General features: G+C 53.7%; 1 protein-coding gene across 1 annotated transcript; it reads left to right on the top strand.

Annotated features, from left to right (window-relative positions):
* Nucleotides 1-251: 251 nt before the first annotated feature.
* On the top strand, nt 252-24880 carry LOC105702908 (ankyrin repeat domain-containing protein 17). Its single transcript, XM_012430865.1, has 29 exons — nt 252-585; nt 5653-6093; nt 6771-6918; nt 7005-7285; nt 7375-7660; nt 7765-8066; nt 8146-8361; nt 8442-8663; nt 8811-9281; nt 9377-9560; nt 9656-10245; nt 10421-10543; nt 10947-11145; nt 11253-11711; nt 12036-12362; nt 13423-13614; nt 13710-14075; nt 14225-14379; nt 14456-14631; nt 14726-14858; nt 14939-15678; nt 15998-16318; nt 16707-16901; nt 17009-17156; nt 17543-17753; nt 18382-19277; nt 19676-20914; nt 21268-21456; nt 21865-24880. Exons 1-29 carry the CDS (start codon nt 385-387, stop codon nt 21886-21888), a joined length of 9435 nt encoding a protein of 3144 aa, XP_012286288.1. The 5' UTR covers nt 252-384; the 3' UTR covers nt 21889-24880.
* Nucleotides 24881-25075: the final 195 nt, after the last annotated feature.

Below are 25075 nucleotides of genomic sequence, written 5' to 3' on the forward strand. Positions count from 1 at the left end.
AACCTAAATCATATGAACGAATTATTATTGATTGTTATCCCGCTTGAATAATTAGGTTATCCAGGTGAACCCGAATGCAATAAACTCAGGGTAAATCGAGGCGTGTAGATCGCGCCCCTCGAGTGGCGATCGATTGTAGTCGGTTGGTCAGTTTTCAAAATCTCCCGCCTCAGGGCAGGTGGCGCCGCGGTCGCAGGCCTCGAATGGCCGCCTCGGCATCCGGGACTCGTCTCGGGTCGGCCATAGTAGACATGGCGGGTGTTAGCTTACGTGAATGACGGCGACCGCGACGGAGATATTCGCCGAGAGCCAGTGTACCGTGTGTGTTCCGCGAGCCGGGAAACGCTCGAGTTGGTGGTCATATGACTCATCCGGAAGGTAAAGATGCAGAATGTAGCACAAGAAACGACCTCGGATAGCCAGAAGCACGAGAAACCGAGCGTTCACCACGACATCGAGAAGACGTCGTCGACTCCGCAGTCCTCGAACTCGAGCCCCACGAAGTCGGAGACCGAGACCTTCTCGGAGCTGCAGCCGCGCTTTATGACAGACTCGTCGGAGAGCGAGGAGGACAGCGTCTCGGAGGTAAAGAGGGCCGCGAGAATCCGTTCTCGGCGCGCCGTCGAAAGACGAGCCTAGAAAAAGACAGGGCCGTAGTTCGGTGTCCATTGGCACGGCGAACGCCGCGAGAGGAGGAGCGGCGCCGGGGCGCATCGACTCCGGGTCGTCGCCCGGGCCCGCGATTGTCCTAGGCCGATCGGCCGAGAACCTTCTTGAGCGCGGACATCAGTCCGCCAGGGTTGCGCGACCGTCCGGAGGTTGGCGCGCCCGCATCTCGGCTCCCCGAGGAAGCCTCCGCGCCGTTCCACGAGCCGTGGTGGAGAAAGAAAGAGCGAGATCGAGCGACCGCGCCGCGCCGCGGCCGAGAAGGACGCCGCTAGGCGGTTGCGTGGTAGAGGGAGCGAGAGAGCGAGAGGGAGTGAAAGAGTCCGAGAGAGAGCGAGCGAGAGAGCGAGAGAGAGAGAGAGAGAGAGAGAGCGAGAGCGCCCGTGAGAGGAGAGACGTCAGCGCGCCGCGGTCGGCCTTTCTACGCGTTAGCGCGACGTCGACGCGGCGACGGCCAGGGCTCGGACTCTCGCGGGAAATTCGCCCCACCGGATGCGCGAAAACGGGCCGTCGATGGAGCTGACGGCGCGTCCTTGCCCGAGCAAGGTGAAAGAGAAAGAGAGAGGGAGGAAGGGAGAGAGACGGTCGCCCGTCGCCGCGAGGCGCCCGGGACTCGGAGGGGACCTGCCTTATCGACGGAGCCTCGCCTCTGGGTTTTTATTTATTCCATGGCAACCTAATTTCTAAATCTCACGCTCCGGTTTTTCCCTTCTAGGATGGGGGACCCGGAGGATGGGACGCGAACCCCGTCGATCGATTGGTCGGTAACGTGGGGAGCTCCGTTGACGTCGCGGCGACGCGACGGCGGATTCGGAATGGATTTTTTCGATTTCGAGGCCCCTGGGCTTTGCGGATCGGCCTAGGGCGAGAAAGGGCCGAGAGAGGTGCGACCCCACGAGAACGGAGGTTATGTAACGCGAGGTGCGCACTAATGGCCAGAGACGTTGGAGAAGCGCGGTATGGCGAGTGCTCCCTGGCGTATTCTTTTTCCACATAGAGTCTCGACCCTTATTCTAGCACGAGGGAGTTGAAACTCTTGAGCGGTGCATTTTTCATCGAGTCGCGAGGCCCAGGCGAGAAGCAAAGCGACGGGACGTGTTTTAGCTCGTTCCGCTGGGTTGCGGAACCTTGCGGAACGCACCCCAGGTGCAGTGTTGCGCACGGCTGCCGAGTGACCAATAGGGTGGCCGGGCGGACCCGCCGCCATCTTGTGGGGGGAAATTTGAATCGGGACGAGGGGTTCTCTGAATTCGCGCGTCCTACCGCGAAACTAACAGTCCGCTGGCACGTGCGAACTTAACTGTGGTGTGCACGTATACAGAAATCGAAGCTGTGCGATCTTTTGTCACGTTTTGACCCGAGGTTAAGGTAGACGTAGTCGCTACGCTTGTACCGATGCGAATCCAGATTGTTTGCTCGTTTTTAGTTTTTGGCCCGTTACTCGTGGTACTCCTTTCACTGTCAGTTAGATTATACCGGTTGGGTCGATTTTCACTAATAAATTTCCGTAGACAGAGGTAGCGACGACTCGGCTGGAAATTCGCTATATGGAAACTATAACGAGATATCGAGAGATTCCTTCGCACCGATATCCAATCGGAGCGAGTCGATGTCGCGAAAAACGTCTCTGGCCGTTAAGGCGAACAGTGTTTGTTTACCGCTGTGGGGTCAGCGGGTACGTAATCGCCGTTACATCTAAATCTCCCCTCCGGCTCGATTCGAGGGGCATAATTCGCGAATATCTCGGTCACACCTTTCCAGCATCGCGGGAGTGGGAAAAACGTCGGGATGACCGGCAGTCGCGGTTCCAATGGTCGGTGTCTGTCTCGGCTGGTATGCACTATGGGTACCGATAGTGGCAACACTGGCGAGATGAGAAATGGGAAGGGAGCGAGCAAGCGAGAGGCCAAGCGCGGCCGAGACTAGGGAGCGAGAGAGACCGCGATACGGAGACCTAGTTTCTTTCTTCGCCCTTCTCGCTCCTAGCCGCGGACACGACCCGCGAGAGGGCTCCGAGCGGACAAAAGAGGCGAGTCGACGAGACTCGTCCCCGTAGCTATGATCTGCGAACTTTCCATAGAATCCCGTATTTTCTTTTTAAAGGACCCGTCGGGCAAAACTGCGCGGCAGCTAAACCTCATAGTTACGAGAATTCGTAATTGCCAGAAATTTCGTAGTCAGAGTAGCCAGAGAGTTCGTAGATACGTAGCGTCTGAGAAATAGTCAGGAAAATTCTTAGCACCAAGAACCGTGACCGCTCTCGCATTCCTGCCATCCCGAGCACTCCTCGAACCTTGGCCCCAGGTCCGTAAACAAATCCCACCGCCACGGAATAAACGGAAGAGAACGTCACGTCGCGTGATTCCGGGGTGTTCGCCGACAAGGTGGAATCTTTTCCCTGTGCGACACCTTCGGTGTCGGCGCGTGACCTCTCGCGGTGTCTCCCTAGGTTGGCCGTGGCGGATTTTGAATGCCACTCGCTTGGTAAACTGGCCGCGTGTTCCGAAAGGCTGGCTGCTTCACGCGTGCGTATATACGAGCGAGTGTGCGGACGTCTCTCGTGTATCTCTCGTGGATCGCGAGTGCGTGAACCTCGCGTGCGCGTCGCGCGGTGTGCACGAGGCTTGAGGGGTGCGCGCGCACGCGCAAGCTTCCGTCCCTCCTGCGCGTGGTGGTGCATGCGAGTGGGCGCGCGCTCGCTCGCCGCCGTCGGCCGAGGTCGGGCGAGCTCGGGCGAATTCGGGCCCGCTCGGCTCGCGCCTGCTTCGGTGTGCCGATGCGCCACGGTGAGCCGCCATGGCCGACTTTGCGAGGCCGCGACCCCTCGGAGCTGTCATCTCTTCGCTGGCACCCCGATAAAGTCGAGCGAGAAGTTCGCGAGTAAATTGAGCGACTTCGAAGCCGAGACGGCCGGAAGTCCTTGGCTGGCCATGGGAAGTCACCGCCGTCCGGGGGAAATCCGGGAATCGATCAGCTGACCCTTGGACGCGTACGAAGGTCCGAACGTAATGACCCGAGATCCCGAGACCCAGAGAGAGAATGGCAAGGAAATTTACGACGCGGAAAAATCGGAATGATCGCCCCGTGTCGTTGTCTCTTTTGTTTATCTTCCGGCGACACGTGGTCGGGTTTAAATGTCATCTCGCCTCGGATGGGTGCCACCTAGTCCGACTCGCAGCCCGGATGCAACGACGAGTCTAATGTAGAAACGCCTTGAAATTAATACCTACGTGCAGTGGTCTCTCAATATATAAATTCTGAATTTCGTGGTCGAGGGGTGGTAGAGAGGGCGAATAGGAAGAAAAGAGTACTCGACATGGTGGGCCGAGCTCTTTGCACCCTTTCCTGGTACTCGGCGCAAAGTGCCACGGTTCATTGCGCGTTTCCAAGCCGTTCGCGTATCCTCCGTATGGTTTCCACGGGGCGGAGGGATCTCTTTATAGTGCGGGGATATCGGGCGACCGGCATCGTTGCCACATTCCTTCGGAAAGGCTTCCTTTTCGCTTGAAGTCGGCGAGATGTGGACGGCCAAGCGAGCGCCGGCGCTCGGGGGTTTTCGGGAGGGCTCGGGAGCGCTCGGGCGGCGACGCGTCGGCGGCTCGGTCAGGTCCGCGCGGCCTCGGCCGTCCTCGGGCATCCTCGGGAGCGGCGCTCACTCGCCCTGGCGGACAGAGGCGGAAGCGCGCCGCGTGCGTGTGCGTGGAAAACCGTGGCGAGGCCGCGAGCCACCATATTATCTCGGGTACTCTGCGATCGTCGGAGGTTCGTTCATCCTGGTGCACGCGCGTCCACGTAGCCGATCCATCCTCCCAGGTAGCCGAGGGCGCCGTTTCCGTCGATGTCGGGCCGGGCCGACGGGAGTCGCGTAGCGGCGCGGCGCCGACCGGACGCGGCCGCCGAGCCAAGGTAGGCGAGATCCGAGGGAAGGCGAGGAAGTGTCAGTCCCGTCCCACCTTGGAATGGCTGCATGTCGCTCGGACTCCGGTCAGCGCCGTGCTCGCCCGAGTAGCCAACCTTAAGGTTCCGAGGGATCGTGGCCAACGCCGCGCCCGCCGCTGAGAGCTGGTCGGACACCTAGCGCGGCCGACGCGCGCCTCCGAGGTCGCGGACCTCGCGAGGGCCCGCCTCGCGAATTCCTCCGCGATACGTCCTCCTCCGCGGCGACCGGAATGTCCCTCGGGGTCGATCTTCCCTTCCTGACCCTCGAGGCATCGCGTCCGACGTTCCTGCGACCCCCGGCCCCGCGTGTCCCCGCCCCCTCTTCCTGTCGCGTAGCGTGCGTTTTATCCGCGAGCGCGTCACCGAGAGAGTTTCTCACGTCGCGGGGTAGGGCAGCGAGCTGCGGTTTTCTTCGGCCGTTCCCTTTGACGAGGTGGACGCCCCGAGTTTCCTGCCGCTGCGAAATCGTCGCGGAGAAGTCGACGTAGAGGAAAGGTCTACGGGGTGACCCATGGCTGCGCTGACGCGCCGTCGCGTGGTGCCCTTCCTCGGGAGCCGTCGCCGTCGAGCGCAGCCATAACCTCAACCTCGGGAGTTCGGACTTTTTTTCTCCCCCTTTCTTTTCCTTTTTTTCTTTACCTCGCGAGGAGGTTATTCCGCCGCGTCGTCCTCGCCTCGGCTTCTGGACGTCCTGAGTGCTCTTAGAGACTGGGCTTCCGTGAATCTTGGATTATGTAAAATGCTGCCGCTTGATGGAAGCGTCGCGACGGCGGATCGACTCGGCTGCTCGGACGAGGGACACTTTGAGGTTGTGAATTCTTGGACGAGACAAAGGATGGGTTCTCGTTGGGGCGGTCGTTTCGAGTTTACGGATTGGATACCTGAGTTCGTTGAAATTTGCCCGTCTTTAAGGTCGTTGCCGCGATTTTCGGGATCCGAGATGATGAAGTTGTGCGCTGGGGTTATTAGGGGCATGTGCTAAGTGCGAGTAGGCAAGTTGAGTCGGGTTGAAGTACGGTGTACCATGTCTGGATGTCTTGCTCGTAGGTGGAGTGTTTTGCGATCGATCAGGCCGAGTTGGACGAGGATCACCACCTGGAGACGTCTAAATTCTTGTTGGCTCCCGAAGATCCGGAGCGATCTGTCGACCCCGAGACTCAGGCTCGTTTGGAGGCTCTTCTGGAGGCAGCCGGTATCGGCAAGTTGGCGTCTGGCGATGGAAAGCATCTGGCAGATCACGAAGTGCTTCGTCGTTTGACGTCCAGTGTCTCTTGTGCTTTGGATGAGGCGGCAGCCGCATTGACGCGTATGCGTAGCGATAATCGTATCCAGAACGAGAAGCGCTCTCTGGTGGAGGCTTGCACCGACGGTGACGTCGGCACCGTACGGAAACTCCTGACCGAAGGGCGCAGCGTACACGAGACGACCGAGGAAGGAGAGAGTCTGCTCTCCCTTGCATGTTCCGCTGGCTATTACGAGCTTGCGCAGGTTTGTGCTTGACCCTGAAGGTCACTTCAATATTTATCGCCTCAAAAGTGTACCAATGAAACAATGGCTTTGGATGGTAATGTCGGCAAATCTATTATGTATTGGTATTGATTGTTAATCGACAGCCAAGAAAGTAGAACGTTAGTGGAACGTTTTAATGAAATTATTTGTTCCACGCAATCCTTACAATAAATGACGAGCAATTAGTCATGCCAAAAAAGGCTTCGAAATGATTTCTGATCTGCCACAAAGAAATATCCTTGACACTGTCATTGGTTTTTCCATCGACTGAATACATCCTATGTCTTCGTATGTTTGATTTGTATCCATGCCAACGGAATACGAAGTCCATGTGAATGTCTCTTGTATGATATGTCAGTTGTAAAGTAGCAGAACTTTGATATTCTTTTGATTGCTATTATCCATTGGCCGGTGAAAACTACCAATTAATTAATTGTATCTTATTGCCAGCCATAGTTTGTGGACAGGTTAAACATAGTTTTTGATCCTCGTTCAATGCTCTTACCTCTACGAGATAACCTGCCATCCGTTAAGTTGTCGCTAAAGTCACAGTTGATAGAGTATCAAACGTTTCTTAGAATGTAAATTCGGGTGGTAATTTCACCAATATCTTTCTAGAAAGTACAACTTAGGCAACGGCTCTTTGTCCTTTGTAGGTATTGCTCGCAATGAATGCCAACGTGGAAGATCGAGGCATCAAGGGGGATTGTACCCCCTTGATGGAGGCAGCGAGTGCGGGACATGTGGACATTGTGAGCTTACTCATAGCTCACGGTGCCGATGTCAATGCTCAGTCGACATCAGGTAGATGACACTTGAGATAAAACCAGGTTTATTTCAGGGCTCGGTAAATTCAGTGAGTGACAACGTAAACCTTGTCCTGCTTTAAGGGAACACGCCTCTCATGTACGGCTGCGCTGGCGGTCACGAAGAAGTGGTGCGAGTCCTACTGGAAGCAGGCGCCAATGTGGAGGATCATAACGAGAATGGTCACACACCTCTGATGGAAGCAGCCAGTGCCGGACACGTTCCAGTGGCAAAGATCTTGCTGGAACACGGCGCTGGCATCAATACTCATTCCAATGAATTCAAAGAGTCCGCTTTGACATTGGCCTGTTATAAGGGACACCTGGACATGGTACGATTCCTCTTGGAAGCTGGAGCCGATCAGGTCAGTGTTTTTGTAGGTTATGTAGTTCTTCGCCTCGAGGAATTTCCTTATTTTTCTGTGATTGATTTATTTTATGTTTTTTTACGCAGGAACATAAAACCGACGAGATGCATACTGCCCTTATGGAAGCATCCATGGATGGCCACGTGGAGGTTGCCAGGCTCCTCTTGGATTCTGGTGCCCAGGTGAACATGCCAACGGATAGCTTCGAGTCACCGTTGACCCTGGCAGCTTGCGGAGGGCATGTTGACCTGGCCATGCTGCTGATCGAGAGGGGAGCGAACATCGAGGAGGTTAACGATGAAGGCTACACCCCTCTCATGGAGGCGGCAAGGGAAGGCCACGAAGAAATGGTTGCCTTACTTCTGAGTCAAGGTTATTAATTATTTCTACGTATACTAGATTTTTGGTGCTAAGGACCGTTGCCTAATATATGTAAATACCACGATGGTATTTAACTTTACAATTATTGGATGCAGGAGCCAACATCAATGCTCAGACGGAGGAGACTCAGGAGACAGCCCTTACGTTAGCTTGCTGCGGTGGCTTCCTGGAGGTCGCGGACTTCCTGATAAAGGCCGGGGCGGATATTGAGTTGGGTGCGTCGACGCCTTTAATGGAGGCTGCTCAGGAGGGACACTTAGATCTTGTCCGATACCTCTTGGAGTCCGCTGCGGATGTCCATGCGCAGACTCAAACTGGAGACACTGCGTTGACCTATGCTTGTGAGAACGGCCATACCGATGTTGCCGATCTCCTTCTGCAGTTTGGCGCTGACCTGGTGAGCATACGAGCGACATTGTTGAATTCGAAAATGCCTCGAAGCACTCCTCGAATTATCCAATCCCTATTTTCTTCAGGAACACGAATCCGAGGGCGGTAGAACACCACTCATGAAGGCTTGTAGGGCCGGTCACCTTTGTACAGTGCAGTTTCTTATAACTAAGCGCGCGGATGTTAATCGGCAAACTACGAACAATGATCATACCCCTCTTTCGCTGGCTTGCGCCGGAGGACATCGTGCAGTCGTCGAACTACTTCTCGCGCAATCTGCCGATCCATTCCATAAATTAAAGGTAAGTGAAACGTAAGCCACCGCGGGAGACGAGATCTGGTTAGCAGGGGTGTTAAAATCGGCGTTTGACCTCATCCACAGGATAACTCCACCATGCTGATAGAGGCATCCAAGGGTGGACATACGTGTGTTGTTCAACTTTTGTTGGACTACCCTCATAGCATCATGATGAGTACTCCCCATACCGCTGCGCCTGCTCCCATGCTGCTGCCCCAACAACCGCAGCAACAACCGCAGCAACAACAGCCGCAGCAACAGCCGCAGCAACAACCGCCACAGCAGCAGCAGCAGCAACCTCCTCAGGCGCTACAACCTCAGCCGCAGCTGCCGCCGCAGCAGCAACAACAACCGCCGCCGCAGCAGCAACAACAACCGCCGCCACAGCAGCAGCAACAGCAGCCGCAACCTCAACCGCAGCAGCAACCTCCACCGCAACCGCAGCAGCAGCAGCAGCAGCCGCAGCCGCAGCATATTACTCATCAGCAGCTTCCACCTCACCAGCAGCAGACGCCCACCCAACAGCAGCAGCAGCACCAGCAACAGCAGCAGACCACCGAGCAGCCTCAGGTCCAGAACTTACAGCCTAAGCACAACACCCAGAAGTCGCTGTTAAGGACAAACCGTTCGGTCACCATGATGCCTGACATGAGCCTCACCTCCGCCGAAGCGCAGCAGGTTCGCACGCAACCTGCAGGCGAGGCCGTGGCCACTGCCAAGGACGACACCAATATCCTCGACAAGGGAAGTGGAGGTTTTACCAGCCTCTCCGAGCCCAACATCAGCCTCAGTCCCGTGCCGACCCAAGCTCCTCCTCCGGCTACCACCGCAGTCGCCACCACTACCACCACCAACTCCGAGAGCAGGAAGATCACCCGGCAGGAGCAGATCCTCCAGAAGCAGCAGATCCTCGAGGAGTTGCAGGTAAGGCTGGCTGCTGGTCTCCCTTTAGGCTCTTCAAGGGGTGATCAGGGGTGACGTGGTGGACGAAGAGCGGGATTAAAATCGATCACTTGCAGAGGGTGGAGCGGGAGCTGCAGACTAAGGGCGCGGGTCAGCTGTTCCTGGGATCGTCCGGCACCGCCGCAGATGCCATTGCTGTTCCTCAACAGATGCAACCGCAGCAAGACTCCGCTGATGCCGACGCACTGCTACCCGGCATGCTCATCCACGAGCTGCCCGCCCAGTCGACGGCTTCTCAAGGTAGTTGATTGTGGTTTTGTCCTTTTTTTTGGGGGGTTGGTGGTTGTCATGGTGTCGGTGTAAGGGAGTCCTTGTTAACGGTGGCGTTTCATCAGGGATGTTTTGCGACACAGCGGGGATATCCGGGAGTATACCGTCGCGTCACTTGATGTCGAGGGCCATGGATACCTACAATGCGTACCTAGAAGGGAAGAGGGCCGTCAAGGAGATATTTCTGAAGGAGGCCCAACGGCAGATGACCCGGGTACCGACCTTCGCCGAGACCTTCCCACCCTCGAGCAACTTCCCTGCCATGCCGCCGCTATCCCTCGCCCCCATGCCCGTAACGTCGACGGTCGCGATGACGACCGCGAATTCCTCGACGACTCCCACCCTGAGCCCGCCCAGCGTCCCGACGCCGCCGGCGGTGGCCACGGTCTCTCAGCCGATCACCGCCAGCAGCGACGTCAGCCAGAACACCGCGATCAGCGACCGGCCGAAGGCCAAGCCCGTCTCCAAGAAGGAGGGGAAGAACATCCGGAAGGCCGTCTCGGCCGCGGCGACCGGGAAGCTGCAGCAACAGCAGGTCACCATCATGGCCGGGCTACAGCACCAGTACCAGCAAAAGCAGCTGCAACATACCATCCAGGTCCAACATCTGCAGCAACTCAACGAGCAACTGCAGCTCCAGCTCGACCAAGTGCAGGTTCGTGTCCCCATTTCTAGTTTTACTTGTAAACGATGGATAGCTTCTGGGATCGCGAGGGAGAGGGTCCTCGTCCTTGGATCGTGCTGACTTCCTCGGGTATGCGGTGTCCTTGGGATCTGGTTCTCTCCTCTGGGTTGTACTCGGTGGTGATGGGTCTCGTCTTGGCATGCAGGTGCAGCAACAGCAGCAGCAGCAACAGGGTGGTCTCCCAGGTGGTAGTGGAGGCGGCGTCCTGATGCCGACCCAGCTGATGGCCCACCTCCACCCCACTCATACCCACCATCTTCACGAACAGGTATACTCGAAACGACTCCTTGCTTTTGACTCTCCCCAATACACCCAGGCCTTACCTTGCTTGTCACACTCATCGGACACTATTTTCTCCTCATTTTGGTCCCTCCAGTTTTTATTCATTAATTTTTTTTTGGCTTGCTCCTCCCTGTTGCTTCGCCGTTTTGTTGTCCAGACGAGGCTCCTCCACCTGCTGCCGAGTCTTTCACCTCGACCACGGTGTGAAATTGAAGATTCGAGATTTTCTTTTTCCCTTTTTAGTTGCATTGCATGTTTTAACCCACCCCGAGCCGGGAACGTCCTGAGTTCCGTGATTCATGGTCTCGTTTCTGGCTGGTAGATTAATCTGTGATAGTAGGTATTTAGAGATAACTCCTAGAATGTAATCCGTCATCCCGATACCGCAGCAAGCTCCTCAGCAAGGACTCCCGGACCAGATGGACCCGGAGATAGCGAGGCTCCACCGCGACGGGACGTGTCCGTTCTTCGCGGCCGCTCAGAAGAAGTACCCGGAGAGCCACCTGAAGCTCGAGGACGGCACCCAGATCCCCTTCGACGAGGTTACCGAGATATTCGAGTCCATCAGCTTCGACGACGTTCCGAATGGTAATTTTTTAGGATCGTGGATATTTTCTCTTTTTTTTTTTTTTTTTTTTTTTTTATGGGAATCCGCGGAGACTATTATACGACTATGGGGTTTGCTTCTTCAACAGCCACGGAAGATCAGGAGAAGCTCGAGTTGAAGAACTTGGACATTCCCGCCAGTAAAGACCAGACGCAGCAGCAACAGCCGCAGCAGACTCAGCAACCGGTCCAGCAGCTTCAGCCTCAGCAGCAGCAACCCCAGCAGGCTCAGCAACCGACCCAACAGGTCCAGCAACAGGCTGGACAGGTTGTTGCTCAACAAGTTCCCGGTCATCATGCCTCTCGGGAATATTTCGCTGTTCCTGTCGCTTCCGTTTCCTTGCCTGCCCTGCCCTCCCTGCAGGTCACGAACTCCGGCGTACAGATCCAAGCGGACATATCCACCGGGCTACAGTTAACGAGCGCACTGCCTCCCCAGAGTCAAATCCTCTCCGAGTTCTCCTCACCCACTTACCCGCTGGGATTCTGCGAGGCCATCGAGAGCCTGAGGAATGAGTCGCAGCTGTTTCTACAGTCCTCGCAATTAGGTACGACCTGGGAGTCTTTACCCTCTGTGACTCGATTTTCTTCCTTTTTTTGTTTTAAGCTAAGAAAAAGAAAAATCGCCGAATTTACAGATATCAAAATCGTTCCTTTTATAAATTTACGGTTTATAATTTATATAGAAATTTCTTGACCAGGAGTTCCTTGATCGGACATTTCTTGGGTTTACGTTGAAATTTGTCGGAAAAGGATCGAAGTAGGAGTCACATGTGTCGATTGACAATGTCACGTGCCGTTAGAGAGGGGTTATACTTGTAATATGGTGTAGAGTATGAGTCGGGTCATGACGTTCCTCGTTGCCGTTGCAGTTCAATCCTTACCGACCGTTAACGACGCCTTGGCGGTGATAGATAATATACCTCAGCCGTCCAACGGCTACGCCCAGTCGACGACGTGCAACACCCACCAGGTGCAAGTGGCCACGCAGACCCAGGCGCCGGCGGCCACGACCATCGCGACCGTGGCCGCTCCCGACAAGAAGCAGGTATACACCGCGCCTGCTGCCGGAAAGGGGAAAAAGGCGCGATATCCTCCTCTGTCCCAGCAACAGTCCTGCCAGCAACAGTCCACCGCGACCGCTCAGCAGCAGACGGCCAACTTTCCCACCCAGAACTACCAGTTGGACCCTGCCGCAGGTTGGTACTCCTCAGGGTGTTCATTGTTTGGCGGTGTGAACCTGGAACTCAGTTTGAGGCACAAACAAAATTAACAGCTCTATTGAAATGTTACTATGGTGTAGACGTTTGTGCCACGTTGTTTTGTTTGCGCCATTTTTTTTTTCTTTTTTTTTTTTTACAAAACCAGAGCTGTTAGAAAAAAAAATAAATTTCTAAAATTACCATTTTAACGTTTTGCAGGTTCTGGGAGAATCTCTCTGAATTTCCATAACGTCAGAGAACCCATTATTCGAAAAATCCAAATTTCCACAATTTCGGAATTTGTTTATCTTTTAGAACTGGTTTGGTTTTTGTAAAAAATAAAAAAAAATATGCCACAAACAAAACTCATGATAACAAACGTCTACATCACAGGAACATTCCAATAAGCCTGTTAATTTTGTTTGTGCCTCAAACTGGATTTCAGGTTCACGCAGCCCCATTATTCCATGGTGCACGAGTTAATTATGTCGACCAAGGTCGCTCCTCGGGGTGTCCATTATTCCATGGTGTAAGATTCAATTATGCCAAGGTCGCTCCTCAGGGTGTCCAGTATTCCATGGTGTACGAGTCGGTTCTGCCAGTAATTTATTCAAACCCTACAACGTGAATATGGAGGCCGTAAAAATAGGTCTCGAAACCCATGAAATTTTATTTTTCGAGAGATGTCCTTTTGGTGCTTGTTCGGGATAAAAAATTACATTTCTTAGAAAATTTAAATTTCGCGAGTTTCAAGAATATCATTAGGACTTCCATAATCACGTGTTAAAATTTCATAATTATTCGGTGCACCTAGTTTATGGGAAAATTTTATAAATATTTTGATTTTTTGGTACGTATATATATGTGACACTTTCATAACACCTTAAGGCTCTGGAATTATTAATTCTTGCCGAAAGTCCGATTTTTATGCGATACGAGAGTGAATGCGTCGAAATGGAAATTATGCCTCGTTGAAATGGATGTCCCTGGGTGGGGGGGGAGAATGGAAAATTAAAAATTAAATCTGTATTAATGAATCGATGATTTTCGTTTGCAGTGTCCGGACAGTACACGACGGGTGTTCCCACGGTCGGCGGGTACGCTGCCAACCAGGTGCCACCGGCTCCGTTTTCTTGTATGGACGTCGACTCCGAGACGGACAGCAACCACGACACGGCGTTGACGTTGGCCTGTGCCGGTGGCCACGAAGAGCTGGTCGAGTTGCTGCTGAGTCGGGGCGCGGATATCGGTAGGAGCTGATTGTTTTTTTATCTTCTATTTATTTATCGTCCTTGAGATCCGATGAGGGAGCGGGCGACCTGATACGATCTCTCAACCCGACAGAGCACAGGGACAAGAAGGGCTTCACGCCGCTGATCCTGGCGGCAACGGCCGGCCACCAGAAGGTCGTCGAGATCCTGCTGAACCACGGGGCGGACATCGAGGCTCAGTCGGAGAGGACGAAGGACACTCCGCTGTCTCTAGCCTGCAGCGGAGGAAGGTACGAGGTCGTCGAGCTGCTCTTGAACCGCGGGGCTAACAAGGAACACCGGAACGTCTCCGACTATACCCCTCTAAGTCTGGCCGCTTCGGGGGGATACGTCAACATCATCAAGCTCCTCCTTAGCCATGGCGCCGAGATCAACTCCAGGACCGGTTCCAAGCTGGGCATCTCTCCGCTCATGCTCGCCGCTATGAATGGACATACAGGTAGAGAGGGATATACAGGAATAACAAGGAATAAGTTGGAACAACTTAATTTGTCGGGATAACCAGAGATGATATCTAGGAATGATCAGGACTAGCGGACAACCGCCAGGCGTCAACTAGTATGTATTAACATTTTGAACAAATTACAGCGGCGGTCAAATTGCTGCTGGACATGGGCAGCGACATCAACGCCCAGATCGAGACGAACCGCAACACCGCGCTGACCCTCGCTTGCTTCCAAGGCAGACACGAGGTCGTCAGCCTCCTGCTCGATCGCAAGGCCAACGTGGAGCACCGTGCCAAGGTAGAGTCCTTCATCGTGCAGGTGGAGAACACTTGGAACGTCGAATGGGACGGTTACCTTGATGATATTCTTGCAGACGGGACTGACACCCTTGATGGAGGCTGCCAGTGGGGGGTACGTCGACGTCGGCCGCGTTCTGCTCACCAAGGGGGCCGACGTCAATGCGACGCCTGTACCTTCTTCCCGGGACACCGCTTTGACTATCGCCGCCGATAAGGGTCACTGCCGTTTCGTAGAATTATTGTTGTCGAGGTAATCTCTCGAGGGGTTTCCACCGGGGTCAGGACCTCGCCCGGGTCCAGGTACCGATTATAATAATTATATTACACAATCTCGCATCTTCCAGGGGAACCCAGGTCGAGGTGAAGAACAAGAAGGGGAACAGTCCACTGTGGCTGGCGGCTAACGGTGGACACCTCAACGTCGTGGATTTACTTTACCACGCCGGCGCAGATATCGACTCCCAGGATAATCGAAAGGTTCGTAGGAAGCTTCTTCAAGGTCGTCCCGGATATAGGGATCGCTTGTATGACTCTGTTGGATTATTCATCTCCCCTAGGTGTCTTGTCTGATGGCCGCGTTTCGGAAGGGCCACATCAAGGTGGTCAAGTGGATGGTGAACCACGTGACCCAGTTCCCGAGTGACCAGGAGATGACGAGGTACGTCGCGACGGTCAGCGACAAGGAGCTGCTGGAGAAGTGCCAAGAGTGCGTGAAGATCATCAGGGCGGCCAAGGAGACCCAGGCTGCCAAGGCGAACAAGAACGCGACCATCCTCCTCGAGGAGCTCGACATGGAGAAGACCAGGGAGGAGTCGAAGAAGGCCGCCGCGGCGCGCAGGAGGGAGCGGAAGAAAAAGAAGAAGCTCGAGAAGAAGGAAGAGAAGCGGAAGTTACACGAGGATAACAAGAAGAATGAGACCATTTATGAGGACAAGGAGGACGGGAAGAAGTCCGGGGACGAGGACGGAGACAGGGGCGACGACAGCGAGCACGAGGGCGGCGACAGCTGCGAGCGCATGGACAACGTGCCTTCTCCCGTCAACCGGAGCCCCGAAGACCCCGACAAGGAAGAGGGCGACAGCGGGATCGATGCCAATAGCCAAGGGAGCTGCAGCAGCAACGACGTCAAGGCTAGGGAGAAGAAGAAAGACAAGAAGAAGAAGAAGAGTAACAGCCCTAGCAGCAACGAGAAGGAGACCTCGCCCCACAGGTCGCCCAAGGCCGTCCTCATCCCGAACACGAGTATAGCCCAGAATGCGATCACGCCCACCAAGGCGCAGAACACCGCCTCGGAAAAGTGAGAATCTCTCGTCTCTCTTGGTCTCTATTCGTCGCTCCGTTCTAGAAAATTCATTCGCGATTTATTCCCCCTTTATCGAGTGGGACCAAAATGGCGGAAAAGTAGAAATTCACGGGAGGGTGCAATGGAATTATTTCTACAACTCGTTTAGTTCGCTAGTTTGAAACGTACTCCTTCCAGCCTAATAACGAAACTTGAGAGGCAACATATGGGATGGATTCATTTTTTATTTTTTCATGATTTTTGTTTCACTCGGACCATTTTTGTGATTAAGCGAATATTACGTGACTTATTGATAATTTCCATCTCGTTGCAGAAGAACGACCGCGAACACGGTCAGCAACGTCCCTAACTCCTCGTCGACCGTCTCCAACGCCAGAGCGGCGACATCTGCCGCGAACAGTTCGAACGAAAGGAAACTCAAGGGCCAGCTGGTGTTCGAGTCGACCAGGCATCCGGCAGAGAGGGAGGACTTCGAGGCGACCGGCAACGAGACCTACATGCCCGGCAAGGGCAAGAAATCCTACAGCAATCAATACGAAGGCGACTCGCTGAACACCTCGTCCAAGTCCACCAGCTCCACCAGCCCTAAACAAGCTGGGAAGCGAGAGGAGGGCTGGAAGGAAGTCGTTAGGAAGTACGGGATCAGTTTTTCATGTTATTCGCGTTCCTCGCGTTCATGATCTTCGTGTTAGAATTCGTTCGCTTCCGCAAGAGTCACCGTTGCCGGTCTTTGGCTATGAAAGGACGTGGATGTATGGTTCGATTGAAAGTCTGACACGGAGCCAATTCCGCCATACTCCACTCTTCGTCTTCAGCGGATCGCAGCTTGTCCTTGCTTTTAGGAATAATATCAGCTACCCTGAGATAAAAGTATGGTCTCGAATTTTCCTGCTTGCGTTGACTAAGGGAAATAGTGGAAGCAAGTTCAAGAGACGATTCGTAGACCGGGTGATGTCGATCGTCGTCAGTCTTGTTGAGGGTGGTCTAGGAGCTGGCCGGTAAATTCACTTTCTTTCACCCAGGGGACAGTCGGACGACTCCGGGAGGTACATGAACTCGCCGTTCCGCTCGAAGAAGGTGTCCGTTCCGCCGAACGCCATCAGCAGGGTCATCGGCAGAGGTGGCAGCAACATCAACGCCATCCGGGGCGCAACGGGCGCGCACATCGAGGTGGAAAAGCAGAGCAAGTGCCAGGTAGAAAGGATCATCACCATCAGGTAAGTGCCAACGTCCTGCCATTGCGTCCAGGATCAAAATCCTATACGCCTCCTACCATAATCTTACCCGGAGCTGGACTTAAAGAAAAAATCCCTCGCGTCATCAGGGGCTCGTCGGACGCCACCAAGCAGGCGCACACCCTGATAGCCGCCCTCATCAAGGACCCGGACGTCGATATCCTGCAGATGCTCCCCAAGTCTAAGCTCACCGTCGTCACGTCCTCCTCCTGGGACAAGACCATTCCCAGCATTGCGGTAATTGCTTGGGACCTATGTACACCCTTAAGGCGACCTGTAATTCGCGTCTCAGAGGTCTCTGTTTATGAAACCTTCGAACTTGGTACACCGGTAGCTTGAAATCCCACCACGCGGGGGTGGAGGCCCTAGAGAACGTCCTGGCTCCCGTGATATTTTAATATTTCTTTTACTAGGTTTATTAACCTTCTAATTTTGCATGCGAATTAAAATTTCCCGAGTGCCAGGGTGTTCCCTTAGAGCTTGGACATTCGTGTAGAATTTTTAATCGGTGCACTCGGGTCGCAGAAATGTGTTTCGATCGACCTCTTGGATGGCGCTTTCGTGTCGCCTTAAGTATAGACTTTCGAAACGTGCCTTCATCTCGGGAATTTTGACCGCTCCAGGCGAACGCGAAGACGAAGCTGGGGCCAGTGAACAAGCCGGCTAGCCTGGTGTCTAGTACCGGTGGCTCTCAGGCGAACAAGACGGGGTACACGGCCGGCGTGTCGTCCGTCAGTCAATTGTTGCCACTTCGTTCTTCCTCTACTATCAAACTTGCGGGAGCTTTCCCAGCTCCCTTGCCAAGGGCCACGGCGCCTAGACTCGCTGCCGCAGGTAACCGCGAAGAGTCCGACATGGGTGGCGAACGCGCGTAACGATAAATCCGTGCGAACCAACCAGTACCCTAACTAAGTCATAGAAACAGAGTTAAGGTGATTGAAATCCATTAAGATCTACTAAATTCATCGATTCCAAGCAAAAGATTCTTTTTTAAATCAACTATATGACGTTCATCTCAAGAACCGATCACCTTCATCAACCCTGATGCCGAGTTAACCTAATTTTTTATATGAGGCGTACATTCGAATAATTAACCCTTTCCTTCCCGTGTACTTGTTCACAAGTAAACTTTTTTTGTATCGCGGTACAGGTTGTTTCTGAAAACTGGCTGTTCCACTCGCTCGAGTTTGTCGCGAAGTACCAAGCGCCGACGAAACGCGGCGCTGGTATCCAAACTCGTTACATTGATGCCGATGTGGTCGGTGTTGGTGTTGAAAGGGTTAAAGTGATTCTAAAAGTGATATTTTTTTTTTTTTTCTTGCCGAAAGTAAGAGAAATTAATTTTATCGACTTCACTAACTGTTGGCAACGAATCCCTAGGATTTATCGGTACGCGCTGGTACCACCTGATTTTTTTTCTCTCTCCTTCGCGTGCCCTAAGCCTCGTCTTGTCTCCTTCTAGCGGAGAAACGCGCGCAAGCGGTCGCCGCTGCGCAGCTGGCTTCCTCGACGAACACGAAGACGACCATGTCCTACACGAGCGCCATCATGACGGCGGGCCGGGCGACGAAGATCGCCACGACGAGCACGACGCAGACCTTCGCGGCGAAGCTGTCCGAGATCACCGCGTCGACGCACACCTCGACGACGGTGATGCAGTCGAGCCACCCGGGAGGCACCAAGCAAAAGCCGAGCCAGGCGAACACGGTTACCGTGATGTCCTCGTCGACGGCGCCGGCTACGCCGCAGACCTCTCCCCAGCAGGTCGCGGCGAACTCCTCGCCGAAACACTGCCGACCACTGCCTACCCTCTCGGCGCCGCCGACCATGTCCTCGCACTACCAGGGGAAGGCGACCTACTCGTCAGGGTCTTCGACTCCCGGAGCGGCGGCGCCCACGGCGACCTCGAACGGCCCCGAGGTCGGCCCCTCGGTGACGATGACCCTGACCTCTTCGGGGTCGGTTCGCGTGACCCCCTCGCCTCCGGTATCCACTGCAACGGTAGCTGCCGTCTCCCAGGCTCAAGGCTCCACCCTGCAACAACAGCAGCAACAGCAACAGCAGCAACAACAACAACAGCAGCCGCAACAGCACCAACAGATGCGCAGCTCCACTCCCATCGCACCTTCTTCCGGGTCCATGCAAGACCAGCAACAACAGCAACAGTCCAATAGCACGCCCCTAGAGTACTCGCTCTTCAACGATACCTTCACCAAGGTCACTCAGCAGTCCATGTGGGGTGGGCGGGAGAACGAATCTCAGAAGGGCATGAACTTTGCTACCGTCGCTGGTGGAGGGGTCTCCGTTAATACATCCGGATCCTCCTCCAACAAGTTCATCGACAGCGTGCCGCCGCAGGTGGGTCTCTTCGGAGGGTTGAGGGGACAGGTGGAGGGTAGGGATAATGGTGGACAATTTTGGGATTGGAAAAATATGTCGCGTTCCGTTGTGAGGACGTCAAGGATTTGGGTGCTCTTGACGATTTGTGATTGGGAAGAGGTAGAAGAGGCTTAATGTTTGAGATGGAAGAGTTAAATTTTGGAGGAGTAGGAGTTTAATTTCGGAGGAGTAGAAATTTAACTTTGATAAGATAGAAGGTTAATTTTCTAGGAGCAATGGTTTAATTTCGGAAGAATTGAAGTTTAATTCCGGAGGTTTTGCAGTTATTTTTTTTTTTTTTTTGAGTGGGGGGGACTGGTCTCCAGGTTGGACCAAATGGATCTAGGGGTGAATAACGACGTTTCTTTTGATCTCAGGTGGACGCGTCTAAGGCGCCCGGGTACAGAGGTACGAGCATGTGCTCGCCGGTGTCGAGCAAGTCTGGGGGCACGAGCAGCGGGGTGTCGCCCTCGGGGGTGCACAACCCGATCCAGCCGCCGCAGTTCCAGACCTCCGTGGGGTACAACGAGCACCAGCTGCCGAACAAGCTGCCGGGGGGTAGTCTGGCGGTGGCGCGGCCGGTTATGGCGCAGCAAAACCTGGATATGGGCGCGGGGATGACGCAGTTCAACCGGCAGGTGTTCCAGGGGGAGATGGGCTCCCGGAACGCGGCGGCGAGCCACCAGCCGCACGCCATGTCCTCGGGCTCGCAGCCCGGGCTGGACGTGGGCCTGTTCAAGGGCAACGCGACCGGGTACGAGCACCCGGGGGTTAACTCGAACCTCTTGAAGATGGTGCCCGGCGAGGGCCAGCCCGGCGGTCACCAGATCCTGCCGTTCCTCCCGCACATGCCGAATTTCACCCAGACGATCGCCCAGTCGGCCTCGGTGAACACCACCGTTAGTATGTCTAGACTGAACCCCAGGGCCCCCGATTTCTCGAGTTCTCTGCACCTGAACAACAAACCGCAGGTGACGATGTTCAATACCGGCACCGGGATCCACCCGAACATGTTCGCGACGGTCCCCGCCCCCCCGGCCTCCGTGATTCAGTCGAACAACCTGGCCATGCTGGGCAACTTCCCCATGGGGAAGTACCAGGGCGCGCCCTCGAGGGCGGCGGCCAACCCCAGCGTCTCCACCAACGGCCAGACCCGGTGGCCCTTCGCTGGCCCTCCCCACAACAGCTACCCTCCGCACCAGGACCCCATGATGGGCCAGATCGGGTTCTCCAATCACCTGGCCAACATCACCGGCCAGCCCGGCAACATCGACCTTATCACCAGCCTCGAGAACGGCGGCTCCCCCGCCATGTCCCCCTCCTCGCCCGCCCAGGTCGCCCAGGAGATGAACCAGCTTAAGATCGAGGATCGCAAGGTTCCCAGGCCCATCGGCACCGAGCGCGCCTGGAAGAACTACGCCGCGGGCATGGGACCCGGGGGCGACGCCGACTCCATTAACTGGATGCTCGGCAACGAGAAACTCGTCGGTTCCTGGACCAGCCTTGCTCCCGGCATGGACAGGCACCACGTGTTCCGCTCTAACGCCGCCACCTCCTACAGCCGCGTCTCCAACGCCGACGCCGAGCTCCACCAGATGATGGAGTCCACCTTCCAGGTAATCGTTGAGTCTGCGCTCTTGTACCTCCAGGTCCTGGCTCATAGAGATTTTTCTTTTAACCGTTTGATTTACTTTAACCGTTAGTCTTTCGACCGCGGACAGCAGAGAGAACTTCAATGGAAGCTTCAATTCCGAAACATGGAAATTAAAGTAGGTAAAATTTGCTCGGGTTGAAATTGAAGTTCCTAAAATTGGTGAGGGTTTGAAATTTAAATCTCTAAAATTGAACTGGGTTGAAATTAAGAATTATGAAAATTTCATTTCGAAGGGTTTATAAGGGGACGGTAAAATTTACTTGGTGTTGTCTTGGACGATGGTTCCGCGATCATGACCCAGTGTCGTAATTTCAGGGCCACTTGGACAATCAGCAACCGTTCCCGAACGGTAACACCGCGGCGTTGTCCTTGATGCCAGGATTAACCCTTTTACCCGGACAATTCGGAGCGGCAGGACTACAGGAAATGCCGCCGAACGAATCCGCCAAGATCGAGCCACCTGCCTGGGGGATGCCCGACCCTGTCCAAGACAAGCAACATCCGGTGAGAAACATCTCCCGTGTATTCGAGCACCTGGCCATTGTCTAACCCTTTTCTCGTTTGCCATCGCTCGTCCCGCCCTCTATCGGTATTCCTAGGTACTTATCGGCGTTCGATGAAAACTTTCACGATGATACCACGCCGTTCATATTTAATAACGTATTTTAATACTTGAAACTATTTATATCCCTCGTCCTCTCGACGATAAACTTAGCGACGCGTACGTATAGAAATCACGTATTAAAATACGTTATTAAAATTAATATATAAAATGATCCTTTCGTATCACCTTAAAGGACGACATTCAGGAAGGGTAGTTAGGAACGGGCTCTTCGAGATCACCAAGAAGGAACGAAATTCCCTCTTCCCGTGAATCCTCGTCCCGCTTTGACCCTGGATCTGATTTTTCAGGGATGGAACAAGTGGGCCCACTAGAGGGCGACGAAGAGAACTCGTCGGACGGAGCCACCCTCTCCTGTAATCCGGACACGAGACGACAGACCTGGAAGACACGAGTAGTAGTAGATGGAACTCTGGCATACGAAGCGTTGTTTCTAGACACTACGTAAATTACATTACTATCCTATATTCATTGAACACGCAGACCCATATTACTTGTCATGCTAGGTGATAAGACGGTAAATCCTTACTACAATTTATTGCTATTATCTAATATACTTATTCGATACCAATAATTAATGAATATGGTGCGTGTGGACTAACGCAGGCCGAGGAGAGAGCGAGCGAGGTTGGGCGGAGGGGGGGAGGAGATCCACGGAATCCACGGAGGTGTTTAGAGGGGGTTAAGGCGATTGCGGGAGACACGAGAAAGAAGAAAAGGAAAAAAAGAATCCATAGATGGACATGGGGAAAAGGAAACGGGCAGAAAGAAAGAGAGATAATGGGGGGAGAGAGAGAGAGCAAGTAGTCGAGCGCTTTGCGGCCGGCAATTCGCGCCGAGCCGATTCTTGGCCCCTGGTAGTTGCATGCTCTGTATCGTGCTAATTGATAATCGATATGCTGATGATGGTGACTGTGTCATTCTGCCATTGGTATGGTCTACCTATCTGTCTAACTTAATAACCTATGATACTTGCCAGACTTGTCACAATAAATTCAGATATCCATTACTGTCGCCTTTGGCTTATCTAGCGGCTTAGCCGTGGTCCCCGATTCTCGGGTGTTCTTGTCGTCGTCCTCGGTTTTTCGTATTGCCCTCCCGATTTCTTTTCGACCATGGCACCCTCGGCCGAGAGAGGAGGGGCACCTTTGCAAGCGCGATTATGCACGACTTAACCTGGAACCATTGCGAATATACGATGATTGTTGTAAATAACTGACTCGTGGTTTGGTGTACACCCCATTTTTATGCTTCCACGCGACCAGGAAAGAGAGGGGGAGGGAAAGTACCTCCTCGAACCTGCGATAACCCGCGACTCTTTCGATTGCCTTCGACGTTAAACTCTTTCGAATGGTTCTCGAGTGGCGCTTTCTGCGAGTATTATAATCGTTATTTGGTAATAAAGGCCTCGAAAATGTTAACCGACCTGATCGAGGTCTTTGCCAGAGAGACCCTGGGTCCACAAAGAACTCGCCGGCTTCGTTAACGTTTTGGAAGGTCGTTTACACCGTATGAACCGCGACGACGGGAATGAAGGGGAGAAATCGAATTCGTCTTCCTCTCTTTTCGCGAATCGGCGCGATTGTCTGACGGAAGGAGAGAGAGAAAAGGGAGCCCTTGTTCGCTCTCTTTCCTTTTCGCCGCATTTAGTAGCGTCAAGGGAACGTTTGAGTTTACAGGGTCCGTATCAAGGACGCGGAGTACGTCCGGCTCTATATATCCTGCGTCAGTAAATCCGTGATTAATTACATATATAAAAAATACAAAAACTAGAGGGGAGTCGTTTTATCTCGTGGGGGTTTATGTATAATAATTTCGTGGCGAGTTTGGCGGGAAACTTATCGAAACTGTGGAAAAAAACGGGTCCGTCGTGACTGTCTCTCCGGGGAGGGTGGGAGTGTACTTGGCGCGGCACTCTGCCGGTGCGCGCGCACATTCCGGACCTTTTCAGATGTATCCTTCCTGTGGGGGAGGACTTATTCTCTTTCCCGATTAATCCTCGCATCGTGGCTTCGCGGTTTCAGAGGACTCGTGCCGGCTATCTTGCGCTCCAGTAACGAGCTAATTGCGGGCCCTAATTGCGAGAGAGACCACCTTGGAGAGAGAAGCTGCCAGGACCTCTGGAAGGAGCGGGGAAATTGTCAGAGATTAACAAAGATTAACGAGGATTAACCAAGATTAACAGCCATTAACGAGGATTAACTCAGCCGCGGTGCCCGCGACGCGGCCTGCGAGCCGATGGGAGCCGCTCTATGCGCTGTTCTTGGCGCGAGACTCTGCCGAGTCTTCGGGTGGAGGAACCTGAGACACGCTTCGAGACGTTCTAGGAGTGGCCATTCTCACCCACGACCGAGTCAAGGATAGGAAGCAGCCGGGAAGGACGACTAGAGCGGAAAACGCGATGCCTGTCGCAGGAAAAGAAACACCGGCGGCAGGGTCGGTGATCTTGGCGCGAAACTCTAGCGACTGTCCGGCAAGAGGCAACTCGGTCTCGACCTGGGGCTAGATACACGTAAGGGAGGAAGAAACGGGATAAAGTAAACGCGCCTCTTCTCCGTGCTCTCTTCGCGCCGTGCATTAGCGATCTTGGCGCGAGACTCAGGCGAGGTTTCTTTTCATAAACTAGGCGACGGAGAACCCTCGGGAACGGCCAGGTTCCCGAGGACTTCCTTCGAACCCTGCGGGGACTTCCGATTATGAACAATTTACCCGATCACGACGCCTCGCCGTTGCGTTCGCGTATAGTGACGCGGACGGCGAGAGGAAACTCACGGATGTCGATTTGTAGTTGGCGCGACGTAGCGGGCCGACACTCGTACATATACATAAATATATATATACCCGTGCATCCCTAGCGACAGTACTATTGTAATACTATTATTGCTATGGTGGTAATACTGTTTATTATATTATATATTATGGTTATTATAGCTACACACCCACACAGGAGTAACAGATGCGCGCGACGGAGAGGACGGTATATATATAAGGAGGGAGGAATATCCGTCGGCACTTACAGGTACATGCTACACCTCGATACGCGATATACATATATATAGATAAGTAAATATATATATATGTATATGATCAGTTCGATGGAGACACGTGGGAGTACTCTGTGCTCGGTATTTCAGTGTCAGCTGAGGGAGCATCGATCGCCCCTCGAATTATTCTCTACCGTATATGATAATGTTACATTATTTAAAGCCTATTTTCAAATTTGATTTATCATTGCTGCGATATGTGGTATATGAAACTATATTATATGACGTATAACAATGAAGCAAATAAATGAAGTATTCACGACGCTGAGTTGTTAATGGGTGGGGCTCCGAATGAGTTTCGCATCAAATACACCTGGGTCTCTTTACAACATGCGTGTGCAGGTGTGGATAAGAAAAAAATCATGCATGGGACATGGTAGGGTTGTTTAGAGATTATTTTCAGTCAATCGATCTGGAACGGAGAGGGATTTCAGACATCGGTTACATGGATTGGAAC

The sequence above is a fragment of the Orussus abietinus genome, unplaced genomic scaffold (assembly GCF_000612105.2).
Source record: "Orussus abietinus isolate OABI.00-Male unplaced genomic scaffold, Oabi_2.0 scaffold321, whole genome shotgun sequence".
NCBI lineage: Eukaryota > Metazoa > Arthropoda > Insecta > Hymenoptera > Orussidae > Orussus > Orussus abietinus.